Consider the following 12,698-nt stretch of genomic DNA (forward strand, 5'->3'; position numbering starts at 1 on the left):
CATCTGATAGGCTTATCCACATCTCGCGCACACCTGCCCTGCCGGGAAAGCTGCAGCCTACTGTTCCCCGTGCCGTGACCTCTTCTACAAGCTTGTAAACACTCGAAATAGAACGACCGATCCGAGCGCAGGAAACGGCGGAACGCCTAAGGTAAGTCGGAGCAGAAAAATAAAAAGGCTTTCCAAGCTGCACCGTGCGTGTGGTCGCGATGGTGTTCGTGTGCAGGAGGTTACATAACGGTTACTTTTACACTGCTCTCCTCAGGCTCGCACCGTTTGGCCATTCATTCTCATGCCGCGCCAGAGCAGCTTTGGTGTGCCACACTTTGGTGGCCGTGAGGCGTGTTGAAGCTTCTTTCTTTTCGTCCCAAACCAAATTTACTCGATAACATGTTGGAAATCCAAATCCGTAGAGAAACACTGAAATGTAAGGATTTCCTACAGCACGCTCATTTTCCGACGAAAACAAATAAAATGAAACACGCAAGTTAGGTGGTAAAATCGATTGATTAGTAGATGGGGTTTAATGGGGTTGGAAAATAGACAAGGGTTCTCTTCATTACTCTATAAGAAACTAGACTGTACAAGCAATTAGGTACAACTATTTTGATGTTGTAATACCTTTTTAAGCCTTCCAATACCTGCTATCTGCTTGCAAAGTGAAAAAAACGCGTCATTATTGAGTCTCTTGCACATGACACCATTTATTTACATCTTATGTCATCGCTCCTGTGCAATAAAATAGTGAACCAAAAAAAACCCCCAATGGCTCGTTCGTGGATCGTAGTAGATTTGCATAGGTTTCAATTAAGTCCATCAAAGCCGTATTTGCTCAAGCTTGATTGGAGCTTGCTCTGTAACGACGTAAGACAATCTCGTGACGAAATGGAGGAAACCCTTCTTACCTTCCCACCATAGAATGATTTCGTGTGCAAGTGTGTGTGTGTGAGGGTATGTGTGTTTGCTTTATCGATTGTGAGGGAAATGTGGCGTAAGGAATTCGGCACTTTTCGGCTCACTTGCGCGCTCGCGTTGTCGCTCGTGGAAACAAATATGCCGGCCTCGCGAAGAAACTCTGCTTGCCATCGCTTTCCTTCGGTTGTGGAGTCCTTTCAGTCACGCACACGGCAAAGCATACGACGTGAGCGTGCGAAGTCCTGCAAAAAGCTCCAACAGTTTTCACTGACCGCCCTCACAGTTCACCATTTTTTCACATAATCTCACACACATCTACGATGGCGCCTCCATCAGCCATGGACGAAGGACGCTTTCAAACTCATACAAGAACACACACTCACACACACCGGTGGCTCTGTATTAAGCCGCCCTCATTCTCTCTCTCGCGAGGAAAAATCCTATGCTATGGCTTGGACAAGCAGAAAGAGATGATGAGGAGAGCTTTTCGAAAATTTTAAGGCCCCCGCACTCACACACCAGCCTGCTTTAGGCAGTTGTTGTTATCGCCTAGCCTCCGTGGCCGCCATTGCCGTCACAAATGTGGCTCGATGCTGGCGTTGTTTTGTTTGTATACGATAGGACACACGGCGCAAGTGGTTCCTTCTTTTCTTGGCTTCCTTTCGGCCTCCCCCTTTTTGATTCCCCCACCATCCATAAATAGGGGGCAATAAAATTTAATTATTGGTTGGCCATTTTCGGATGCAGCTGAGGCGATGAACCGTACCGAAATACACCTACCCCGCACGGTCAACGGAACGACACCCGGTCTCTGGGGACATTGACGTGGGTGTAGTGGAAATAGTCGGTTGACCGATGGTTCTGTTACGTAGCACGTACGTGGGTGTTCTGTTTTTTCCACGTTAGACTACCGAATCAGGGTGACGATGACTATAGTTCGCGGTGAAAATCGCAATTTAATGGATCATTCCGGGTAATGGTGGAGGCGCCCGGTTGTTTGTAGGAATGCTTTTCCGGCGCGAAATTAAGTCATTCGAGCGGTGTTATACAACGTGTTAATGAAGCGTATTACAAATTGTTTAATTTCTCCTTTCTAAAATGAGACAATGAACGCTAATGAGTATTTCTATAATAATTTACCGCTGAAATATTTTGACTGAAAATATATAAGTTGACGCTTTTTATTTCTCCACTTTGGTTTTAGAACTTTATTTTAGCAATGTCAAGCCAATAATATCATATGTTTCTTTTGAGTGCTTTTATGAAACAAATTTTTAATCCAGGTTGCAAGTGGCTTCCAATGAAAATCTAAGCTAAAGTTTGATTTATTACTTTTTCCAATTTTTCTCACTCAACATTCGTCTTGACGAAAGGGGTTTTAAAGGGGATTTACATAAAAGTAACTAACTTGGATCTTTATTTTTGTACCAATGAGTAAAAGCTAGGTTCCTATTTGTAAGCAAACGTGTTTGTTGAACAAATTGTATTTCTTTTATGGTTTTTTTTGGAGTAGTGTCTGTTAAGAATGCAGATGAAACGCAAAAGCATATGCTCGTAAAAACTGTATTTATCTAAAATTGTATTTATCTCTCTATCTTTTCGACTCGATCCTTTCGATAATCGTAAAATCATTTAAATTTTATAAAGCTCCACTAACGTACCGTACATGTGTGCATGGGTATATTTTTCTTTTTTTTTTTTATTATTAACCGATTTATCGGACAAACGTAGCGAGCAGAACAGCTCATCCATCAGTAAGTGCCAATCAAACTGAATTCATTATTCAACATGATCTGATAGCAACACGCGGCGCTTAGCGGTGCATTTTAACCGGACAACATAATTCGTTTGGCGTTCATATTTCAGACCGAATCAATCACGCAAACGAACCCACACTGGTGCTCTGACGCAGGAAGGGTGGATGAACGAACCTTTGCCTAAATTGAGTGAGCTTAAGCGGGATTTAATCCTCAGCAATCGGTGTTCGAATGGCGAAGACATTGCAAGTTTTGACTCCATTTCATTCAATTGAATTGGAAGTTAATTTTTTTTCAACTTCTTCTGCTAATCCATCGAACTCGTTTCAAGTGACTTGTAACGCTAGCTAAACCGATAGGTACCGTGAGTGGGGGCATTAAAATTGAATAATCATCGATTACGGCGAAGTAATCCTCATCGCGAAGCGTGTGACGGAGTCGACGACGCGCCTTTTGTTTCTTGACGCTCAACACCCTCAACAAGAATGTATGGAACCGGGGAAACCGTTGATTGGCAGTGTATGAGTCTGTTGTATGCACCTTTTTCCGGTCCGGAAAGTACTTGTGGTGCGAGGGAGCCGTTGGGCGTTGATAACTAAATTGCTACCAAACCATGGCGATGGTGCACGGAAATGGCGGCCTTTTATTCTAGTGCTACCGAAACTCCCTGAAGAAAAAATGGGAAGGAAAACATTACAAGTTTGAAGCTACCCAAAGGGCGAGAGAGGAAAGGCACTGTGCACATAATATCACAGGATTTGTTCATTTAAATTTCAAATGATTCTTGTTCGAATGATAAAAAGATTAGTATGATAAGCAAGGACACGAAACGAACGTAGAAACCGCTCAACGTTGAAAGTCATTTTTCAGATTTTCTCAAGAAACGAATTCCTATAATCTACCGGTTTTCTACTCTATTTTACGCTGTAGGTTATGAATTGATTATGCCTTTCAGATAAAGTAACGTACAACTTGAAAATGCTTCACGCGCCCTGTTTTATTTGCTTACACTCCGTGATTCGACTTCAGAACTAGAGAAAACCATCGGTATAATTTTCCCCAATCATTTCATGTCGTTGTGGGGAAATAGGGAAACGTCCTTGAGATGACCTTGCGAGGTCGGCTTCTACAGTTCATTGGGAATTGTAGCTATTTATCGATAGAAACACAGTTTGGGGATGGAAAGGAATTGAATCTTTAAAAGACCTTAAACTTTAATCCCTTTCAATTGGCAAGGAATAATATGTCCTCGGTGGATAAAGACATTAAACCCGCCCACCGGTAGCACTTGGCAATGCATCAAAACTGTTTAATTTGATTGTTCGCTTTCCATCAACGATACACCCTTACGCTGTGGTAATTGAATGGCGACATTCTTCTGCTACGGTTGAACGAGATGGTTGAAGTTTGGAGTCCTTAAATATTAAACAAAATCGGGCACCCTGCCAACAGGATTGTTTCGTTGGATGTGCGGAATTATTTCTTCGAGATCACAATCCCTAAGGAATTCGGTGTTTGGTCACACAAAAATCTACGAATTTACAATGCAACTAGCGCGGGTTTTTATTCGATCCCTCCGAAACCGATCCAGACATGTGATGTGTTGTAAAATGATTTTTCTCCATCGCCCATAAAGTAGCTAGTAAAGCACAAAAGCATGACGGGGAAAACTATTTTATTATTCCACTCGGTGCGCACGAAAAATCCACACCGTGCCCTAAAGGGAATCCACTCACTTCCAGCGTGAAGCCGAAGGTTCGCTGGTGGATAAAACAAGTTTCGAAAATTGTGCCATAAATCAAACAAAAACCCCTTTGGCAGCGGTGGTGGCGTCGTTGTGGTTTTGCGGTGGGAAAGTATGCAACCGTTGAGTTTGAGAAAAATAAAGCAAGAACCAAACTGAAATCGCTTCAACCACAATCCGCTATTTTTATCAATGTGACGGAGCGGTTACTTTAACCTGCCACAAGACAACCGCGCCACGGATGACGAGCGGCGATGACGTTTCGAAATACTTCAGCAACGTTCAACGCCGTTCAATCGATATGCCTTACAAGGCCGGCCGATGTGGAAAAGGCTTTCCCACCCGTCGGAACCAAACTGCAAGCCGCAGTAAAAAGTGCCAATTAGACCAGGTGACGTCTGCTGGTACCACCGTAGGTGTGTGTTTTCCGTAATCCGGAAAATAGCCCCCGTCATTAAGCGCACCTTTGCATGAGCTACGTGCCTTAACTCGAACGCCGGCCTTCGTTCGAGGAGCTGCTTGACGCCTTGATAGCTATTGGGGACATTTTTCCAGAACTTGCCCACGTTACGCAAGCTGCAATCGGAAGGAACTGACCGTAGGTACGGCAGCACATCAGCTGGCTTACACCCGGTTCCCTTCGGGTTCATTAGACATTAGATGCTTTGCTTCGAGCAACAAGCCGTACATGCAACCGTAACGACATTTTTCACAGCCCCTTTTTCCGATTCCTCGCCGCTTTACATGCCGTTACAAATTTACGGACGGCGAAACGGGAGTGATTGAATATTTAACGGTTATTGATTGCTCTGTTACGAGCTGCGATTCATGCCGGGGAGTCTCGCAATCTTACAGCGTCACTTTTCATTTGTTCTCCGAGGCGTTTTGGATCCGGCGAACCCGGCAAAGGTTGCACGTATTCGGACAGTTCTGTCGAAGCGAAAAATTAGATGTAATGGTACGAATACGTGAGGGGTTTTGTTGAGTTTACAAATTCATGATCCAGCGTAGGACAATATTCAGTCCTGAATTAATTATTTATTATTATCATTTTTAATGTTTTTATTTTTGCAACTTCAACAATGAACTGAATTTTAAAAATATATTATTTTCTTCCGTTTTCTTGATATACCTTTTAAAAAGCCTTTAAAATGCTTTGCCAGCCCTGATGTAAGGTAGTTCTAATTGATTGTCTAATCCCACTTACATTGGCTACGTGCTGAAGAACTTTCTCACTTAAATTTTTCTCCCATTTTTCCTTTCTTGCAGGAACTCATTCGCTGCTCAATTGAATCCCACCGACGGAGAAAATAAAACCGAAGTCTGGCCCACGTGTCCGGAAAACCCGCTTACATAAAACAGAGATAAACCGTCATCCTCTTCACAACTTCGGACGGAAGAGGGATAAGCGGGTGCACTACCTGGAGTAAAAAAAACGTGACGTAGAAGGTGATGTGGTGAACTTCCCCTCCTTCACCCCGGCGTAGTGTCAAGGACGTGCGTGACACTGTGTCAGTGTGTGTGTGTCTGTGCGCGTGTGATCGATCCGTTATCCATTCCGGCGGGTGAGCAAATCTGGTCAACGCTTTCGTAGTGTTTGCTGATTCCGGTTGATAAACGGTCCCGAAATCGGCGCTGGGTCCACCGAAGTGAACCGAAAGGGTCATTATCCGAGTGAATAGCTGGTGCCCGTTTCCCGCCCGTGTCCTACCCTTTTGAGCGAACCGTGTGAAGCAGAAGGACGTCAAAATGATTAATATTGCCGGCGTTGTCAGCATCGTGCTGTTCTACATCTTGATCCTTGCGGTCGGCATATGGGCGGGCCGGAAGAAGGAGGCCGGAAATGACTCGGAGGAGGAGGTGATGCTGGCCGGTCGGTCGATCGGTCTGTTCGTCGGTATTTTCACCATGACCGGTAAGCTTACGATTGCGTCGCTATCTGCCGCAGTAAAGACAGTAACCTTCGGGTTCGGAAGCAATGTTACGTAAGGTGAAAGTGTTTTATTAGTTTTGGGATTAGTTTCAATCAATTCTGCCAGAGAAATGATGATCGCATATTCTTCATGGTCATAAACTTTTTTTGATTTGCCTGGAACGATTCAAACGTGTTTGAATATTTGATCATAAAACGATCAGATTTTTGCCTTTGACCTACTAAAATGTTAACGCTTTGAGCAACGTTTTAAGCTCCGGTTTCTTGCATGGTATTTTATTTTAATATTGTGAAGGTTTATCCACCTTTTGTTGTTTCCTTCAGAATCAAGTTAATTTATAAAATGTATACCAATTTTCATTATTATTCTATTATTCTTATTCAAATGAAACCATTTGTAACATTTTTATTAAATCCTGAATAAGTTTTCAACCGGTTCCTACAAGATTTTGCAAGCAAACGGTCTTGAAATAATATCGTTCAGCTTGCTCTTCTTTAACCATTGTTGATGGGATTTAAATCGACCAAAAACCCTTTGAGCTAAAAATAAACCGGAGTTTTCCTGGTGGAACAAAAACCACGCGTTAATGGTTTCCCTTGGTTTGCTTTGATGAATCCCAAAATGGTTTGGGGACGCAGAATCCCATGTGCTCGTAAAATATTGTTACGCAAAAAAAAACTACAACATCGAGTTTAAGTGTTTTCAGACAGTGTGCGTTTAGAACGTGTGATTTATTGCTCGCATGCCAACCTTCACCTTTGTCGTATTTTCTTCCTACCCATTTTTCTTCCCGCAGCCACGTGGGTTGGTGGTGGCTACATCAACGGAACGGCCGAGGCGATCTACACCTCCGGGCTGGTCTGGTGTCAGGCTCCGTTCGGTTACGCGCTGAGTTTGGTATTCGGTAGGTTTATCCAGCTTTTTTCACCTTTAATGGAGAGTGTGATGTATTTTTTGTTATACTCTTCCCAAAGGTGGCATCTTCTTCGCCAATCCGATGCGCAAGCAGGGTTACATCACCATGCTGGATCCGCTGCAGGATAGCTTCGGGGAGCGAATGGGAGGCCTCCTGTTCCTGCCGGCCCTGTGCGGGGAGGTGTTCTGGGCGGCGGGCATCCTGGCCGCCCTCGGCGCCACCCTGTCGGTCATCATCGACATGGAGCAGGAGACCTCGGTCATCCTGTCGGCGTGCATCGCCGTGTTCTACACGCTGTTCGGCGGCCTGTATTCGGTGGCGTACACCGACGTGATACAGCTGTTCTGTATCTTCATCGGGCTGTGGATGTGCATCCCGTTCGCGTGGACCAACGACCACGTGAAGAGTCTGTCGTCGATGGACGTCGACTGGATCGGCGAGATCGGCGAGGGCTACCACTGGTTCTACGCGGACTACGGGTTGCTGCTCATCTTCGGTGGCATTCCCTGGCAGGTGGGTTCGTGGCAGCGAATGGCAGCGCTATCAGGAGCTTTGAACACCTGATTTCCCTTCCGCAGGTGTACTTCCAACGGGTGCTATCCAGCAAAACGGCTGGCCGAGCGCAGGTCCTCTCGTACGTCGCCGCTTTCGGGTGCATCCTGATGGCCATCCCACCGGTGCTGATCGGTGCCATCGCAAAAGCAACGCGTAAGCCAACACCACCACCTTCGATGGGTGGCAGTTTCCCTTGCGTTCTCTCCATTTTCACCCCTCCTCTTCCCGCAGCCTGGAACGAAACCGACTACAAGGGTCCGTGGCCGCTGACGTCGCAGGAAACGAGCATGATTCTGCCGATGGTGCTGCAGTATCTGACGCCCGACTTCGTGTCCTTCTTCGGGCTGGGTGCCGTGTCCGCCGCCGTCATGTCCTCGGCCGACTCGTCCGTCCTGTCCGCCTCGTCCATGTTCGCGCGCAACGTGTACCGACTGATCTTCCGGCAGCGTGCCTCCGAGATGGAGATTATCTGGGTCATGCGTGTATCCATCCTGGTCGTCGGCGTGCTGTCCACCATCATGGCCCTCACCATACCGTCGATCTACGGACTTTGGTAAGTGAGCGGGGCGACGAGATGAGAGCTGGCGTGTTCAGGCGCTTCATTAACACTTGCTTCCTCGTGGCAACCAAGGGCACAGAAGTGGGTAATAGAAACAATCTTGTTCGAGCTTCTGTTTCAGCACGTGCTGCTTCACTTTTGCTCGTTTCGCGATTCCTTAGAGGGCCGGTTTTTTTTTTCACCTCGACCCATCTTTAGTGTGGTAAGTGATACGTGACCTCAATAACGAGTGCATGAGCTCAAATGAAAGAGTCACTTTCCTGAACCGTGAGCTAACGGGAGCGACTCTAGCATCAAATTGTGAAAGCTTTCTTTCCCCGACTTGAAGTACCACCAACTAATAGCGCACGGTAAACGATCGATTTTCTCGAGTGGAGTGTTTTTCGAGAAACTGGAAAACATACTGGAAGGTACATCAAGGGCAGAAGAGTTTCTTGCTGGTGTTGGTGCACCGCTTTCTATTTTCTTTCCAAACTCTACGCTCTACGCCGCGGGGAAGCAACTGAACCATTTATCAAAATTATCCTTCTTTTTTCTCTATTTTCAATCCATTGCGCCACCGCTCCTCAGGTCGATGTGCTCCGATCTGGTGTACTGCATACTGTTCCCGCAGGTAAGTGACCGCCAACATCAGTGTGTCGTAACGTTGAAACCTCCACTCAAGGAGCACCGTTTTGGGGTTGATTTTCGGAGCTCGCAGACGGTCGTCTTGCCGCTCCAACGAGCTTTTGGCAAGATGTGCTGGTGGCGTGTGCAATCAGAGTCGGGATTTGTGCAGTGATTACCATCGTTTATGTTTATGAGAGCAGCAGTTGTGTAGGGCACATGAATATGCTGTACGCGGCTGGTTGTGGCCCCAGATTTTCATTATCAGCTTGTCTTTCTGATTCTGGTACAATTTAGCATTTTCTCCATGGCAGTCGTTGAATAAACAACGTGTGCTGTGAAATAGTATGCTTTTCGGTTGTTGCATAGTAATTTTGAACGATTCTAATTAGATTTGTGTAATTCAGATTCAGATTCATGAAACTGAATGATTCTTTGTGTTTTATAGATTGATGAATCCCACAGATTTATCATCTGATAAAAATTGGAGCGCAAAAAATGGGTAAAGGGATTTCTTTTTTTTTGTCTCATGATCCATGCCAATGAAAGAATTATGGAGATACGTGAATGATATTCATGAAGATTCATGAAGGTTCCGAAAGATAGAATAACATTTCCAGATTCGAATCCCGAAAGATTCATGAACCCATCTAAATAAATCTTAAGTGAAAGATTCATATGAACGAATCCCGCCAAAAGATTCATAAGGCACAACACTAGTTTTTATTCAATTCATTCTTTAGTTTCAAATGAACTTCAAAGAATGAAGGAAAATATTTAAGAAAGGGTATTCAACTCTTGAATGAAAGAGTCTCGTACAACATGTCCTCGGAATCAACTTGTATATTATCAGTCAAAAATCTGAAGCTTTCATTTTTTTAATAGAAGAACATTCACATTTTTCAACAACAATATTCATAATGCCTTATGTCATGTGAATAATGTTAGTGGAATACTTCATTGAAAAACATCCCCAAACTCATGTTGTTGCAAAAGCTATGAAAGGCATTTCCACGAATCGTTCATAATCCTCTCTCTTTCTCTCTCGCCCTTAGCTGTTGATGGTGGTTCACTTTAAGCATCACTGCAATACGTACGGCAGCTTAGCGGCGTACATAATCGCGTTTATGGTACGGCTTTCCGGTGGCGAAACGATGCTCGGTCTGCCCGCACTGATCCACTATCCGGGCTACAACGAAGAAACCGAAACACAAATGTTCCCCTTCCGCACGATGGCCATGATCATGAGTCTGGTCACGCTGGTAGGAGTGTCCTGGTGGACGAAGTAAGTATCGGGTTCTGTATGGGACCGAACGAAACATGTCGGACGTTGGTTATCCCTCTTTTGTGAAACCTCTTTTAGGTGGGTCTTTGAAACGGGCCGACTAGCGCCGCACTACGACTACTTCCGCTGCGTGGTCAACATTCCGGAGGAGCTGCATCGGGTCGGTGAACCGTCCGATTCGGGCGAACAGGTGAGTGTTTAGTATACTTTAGTTATTTTGTAGCTCATCAGAGTGTATTAGAATAAGTTTCATCTGAAAGTAAAGGCAATGATATTAAGGGAAACGGTTGTTGGAAATTCAGTTTTGAATAACGCCTGCAAGTATGCAGTATGCAGATCGTATAAATGCAGAAAGACGTTGGACAAACTTTTCCCCGTTTTGAATATCATATTTCTTTTCCCTCTCTCTCTTCACTTCGCGAAAGCTTTCGGTGATGGCCGGTGGCATGACGCGCATGTACGGTGCGGCCACGATGGTCGGCAAGGACGAACGGAACGGGCGAATAAATCCTGCCCTCGAGCCCGACGATGATCTGCCGGTGGCGGAAGCCCAACGCCAGATACAGCAGTCCGTGGGCGGAGGCGGTGGGTTCGCGGGCGGTCAGGGCAGTGTCGTACCTGGCAGTGGTCCCGCCCAGGCCCATACGGCATTTTGAAACGCACCACCCACCGGCAGCGGTGTTCAGTTTTACACGATGGATCCGGTAGCGACGGATCGCACCGCAAACCGCTGAACGAGTCACCCTCTCACATGCAGTATTTTGGGCCGAGAAACGGAGCCGACTAAGAACGCCCAGCAGCTACACATATCAAGGATACGTTACAGAGAAGTTTAGAAGTTTAGTATTATCCAACACTCTCAATAGGAACGTAGGGCGGGATAAGTGAACGACAGGAGTACGGATTATTCTAGAGGCATCCTTTTTGCAACAAATTCCCCTCCAAACACACCCCCGGTTGCGACTGCTGCTGCAAGTAGCCGAATGCAATTTCGAGCGTGTGCGTAACGGATACATATCAAATCAAATCAACTGAAAGACAAACAATGAATAACCGTAAATGACGCATTAAACACAAGTAAAGCAGATACATATCAACTATGTTAAGACAACATTAGAGGGGAAGAGTTTAGAAAAAAAAACCAAAGTACTATTAATGACTATAAAATACCTATCGTTGTTAGTTGTTGGAGCGTGATATCCTAAGACGGAAAGGAAGGGGCTTTTGAGCGCTGGGTCATGTGTTGAACCTTTACATATTTTACTGTCGCCGTTTGAAATGCATTGAGAAGATCAAGGCTCTTGTATAAAATGTTTGTGAAGCTTCGTTTGTTTTGTTTTGAAACAGTTTATTGAGAACGTAGGTAGGTACAGTACAAAAAAGGGCTTAAAATGGAAAAGGGTGAATATGAAGAATGTTAATTTTTATATTGCACTATTTCGCAAAATTCCTTTGAACTTGATATTGTAAAGCATGATGGATGAATTATTTAATCCGACGGAGAAAGATAATGGGAACCAATCAGTTTAGCTAAATTTCACTTTCATTAAACAACTTGTTTTGCCTTCGGAAACTCCAAACAAGCTTTAAAATGTCAGGATGAGTTCTTGGAACAGGAAAAACAAAAGAATGGTACAGAGAGATCACAACTCAAAGGTGCTAGCCAGTAGTGATGAATGGCAATATAGAGAACTCCTAAGGAAACTTCACTCCAGGGGCTTTTAGAGGCGTAGAGTTTTTTAATCATTCAACAAGAAAATAACATTCGTATGATCTCGTTAGTTTTCCGTGCTTTGTTACAGGTTGCTTTACAAATCAATTTATATAATGTTCTTGAATTTATCATTGTTAAAGTATATTGATTGTTTCTATAAATCGTGGCAGTGTGAGATCGCAGGGGAAATGCAAGCTAGAGGGCCCTAAAATAAGAAGACAACAACATAATAGAACCAAATGGTAAGTGAAAAAGTGGCGTAAAAAATAAAATTAAATGGCATATGTTCAAAACATGTTACAGCTACCCTTGAAAAAAAGGCAAAAAGAACATCTTCAGAGGAATGGATAAAGAAAATGTGAATCGCGGGATTAAAACAACTTATAGAACTGATACTTTAGCCTCTCCACCACCTGCAGGCGGGAGTTAGAAACATATCGAGAAGTAGGAGAGTGTAGCACCAGAGTATGATATTACTAGGCAGATATATACATCTATATATACATATAATTATATATACATACAAAACCTACGTAGCGTACATGAAAGTCTAGGTGCGTAGCTGTAAAAACAATGCACTAGCGACACGCGAACCGACCCTGCTTCTAATGCTAGTAAAAAGTAACGTAAGGGTTTCTGCTAACTGATCGCATGCAGTGTAGCCCGAGGAGCACCCATTCCATCTCCCGCAGGAGCAACGAACGAAAAACATA

At 44.5% G+C, this 12,698-nt stretch overlaps 2 protein-coding genes across 2 annotated transcripts in view; both read left to right on the forward strand.

Annotated features, from left to right (window-relative positions):
- LOC131271470 (adenylosuccinate lyase) overlaps positions 1 to 12,698 on the forward strand; it is a 331,885-nt gene that overhangs the window by 181,732 nt on the left and 137,455 nt on the right. The window lies entirely within an intron of this gene.
- LOC131271464 (high-affinity choline transporter 1) lies at positions 6,166 to 10,927 on the forward strand. The gene is made up of 9 exons (XM_058272905.1): positions 6,166 to 6,331; positions 7,147 to 7,254; positions 7,325 to 7,779; positions 7,845 to 7,974; positions 8,053 to 8,374; positions 8,951 to 8,993; positions 10,042 to 10,271; positions 10,350 to 10,461; positions 10,697 to 10,927. The coding sequence occupies exons 1-9, from the start codon at positions 6,166 to 6,168 to the stop codon at positions 10,925 to 10,927; spliced, it is 1,797 nt and encodes a 598-aa protein (XP_058128888.1).

The sequence above is a fragment of the Anopheles coustani genome, chromosome 3 (assembly GCF_943734705.1).
Source record: "Anopheles coustani chromosome 3, idAnoCousDA_361_x.2, whole genome shotgun sequence".
Classification (NCBI taxonomy): Eukaryota; Metazoa; Arthropoda; class Insecta; order Diptera; family Culicidae; genus Anopheles; species Anopheles coustani.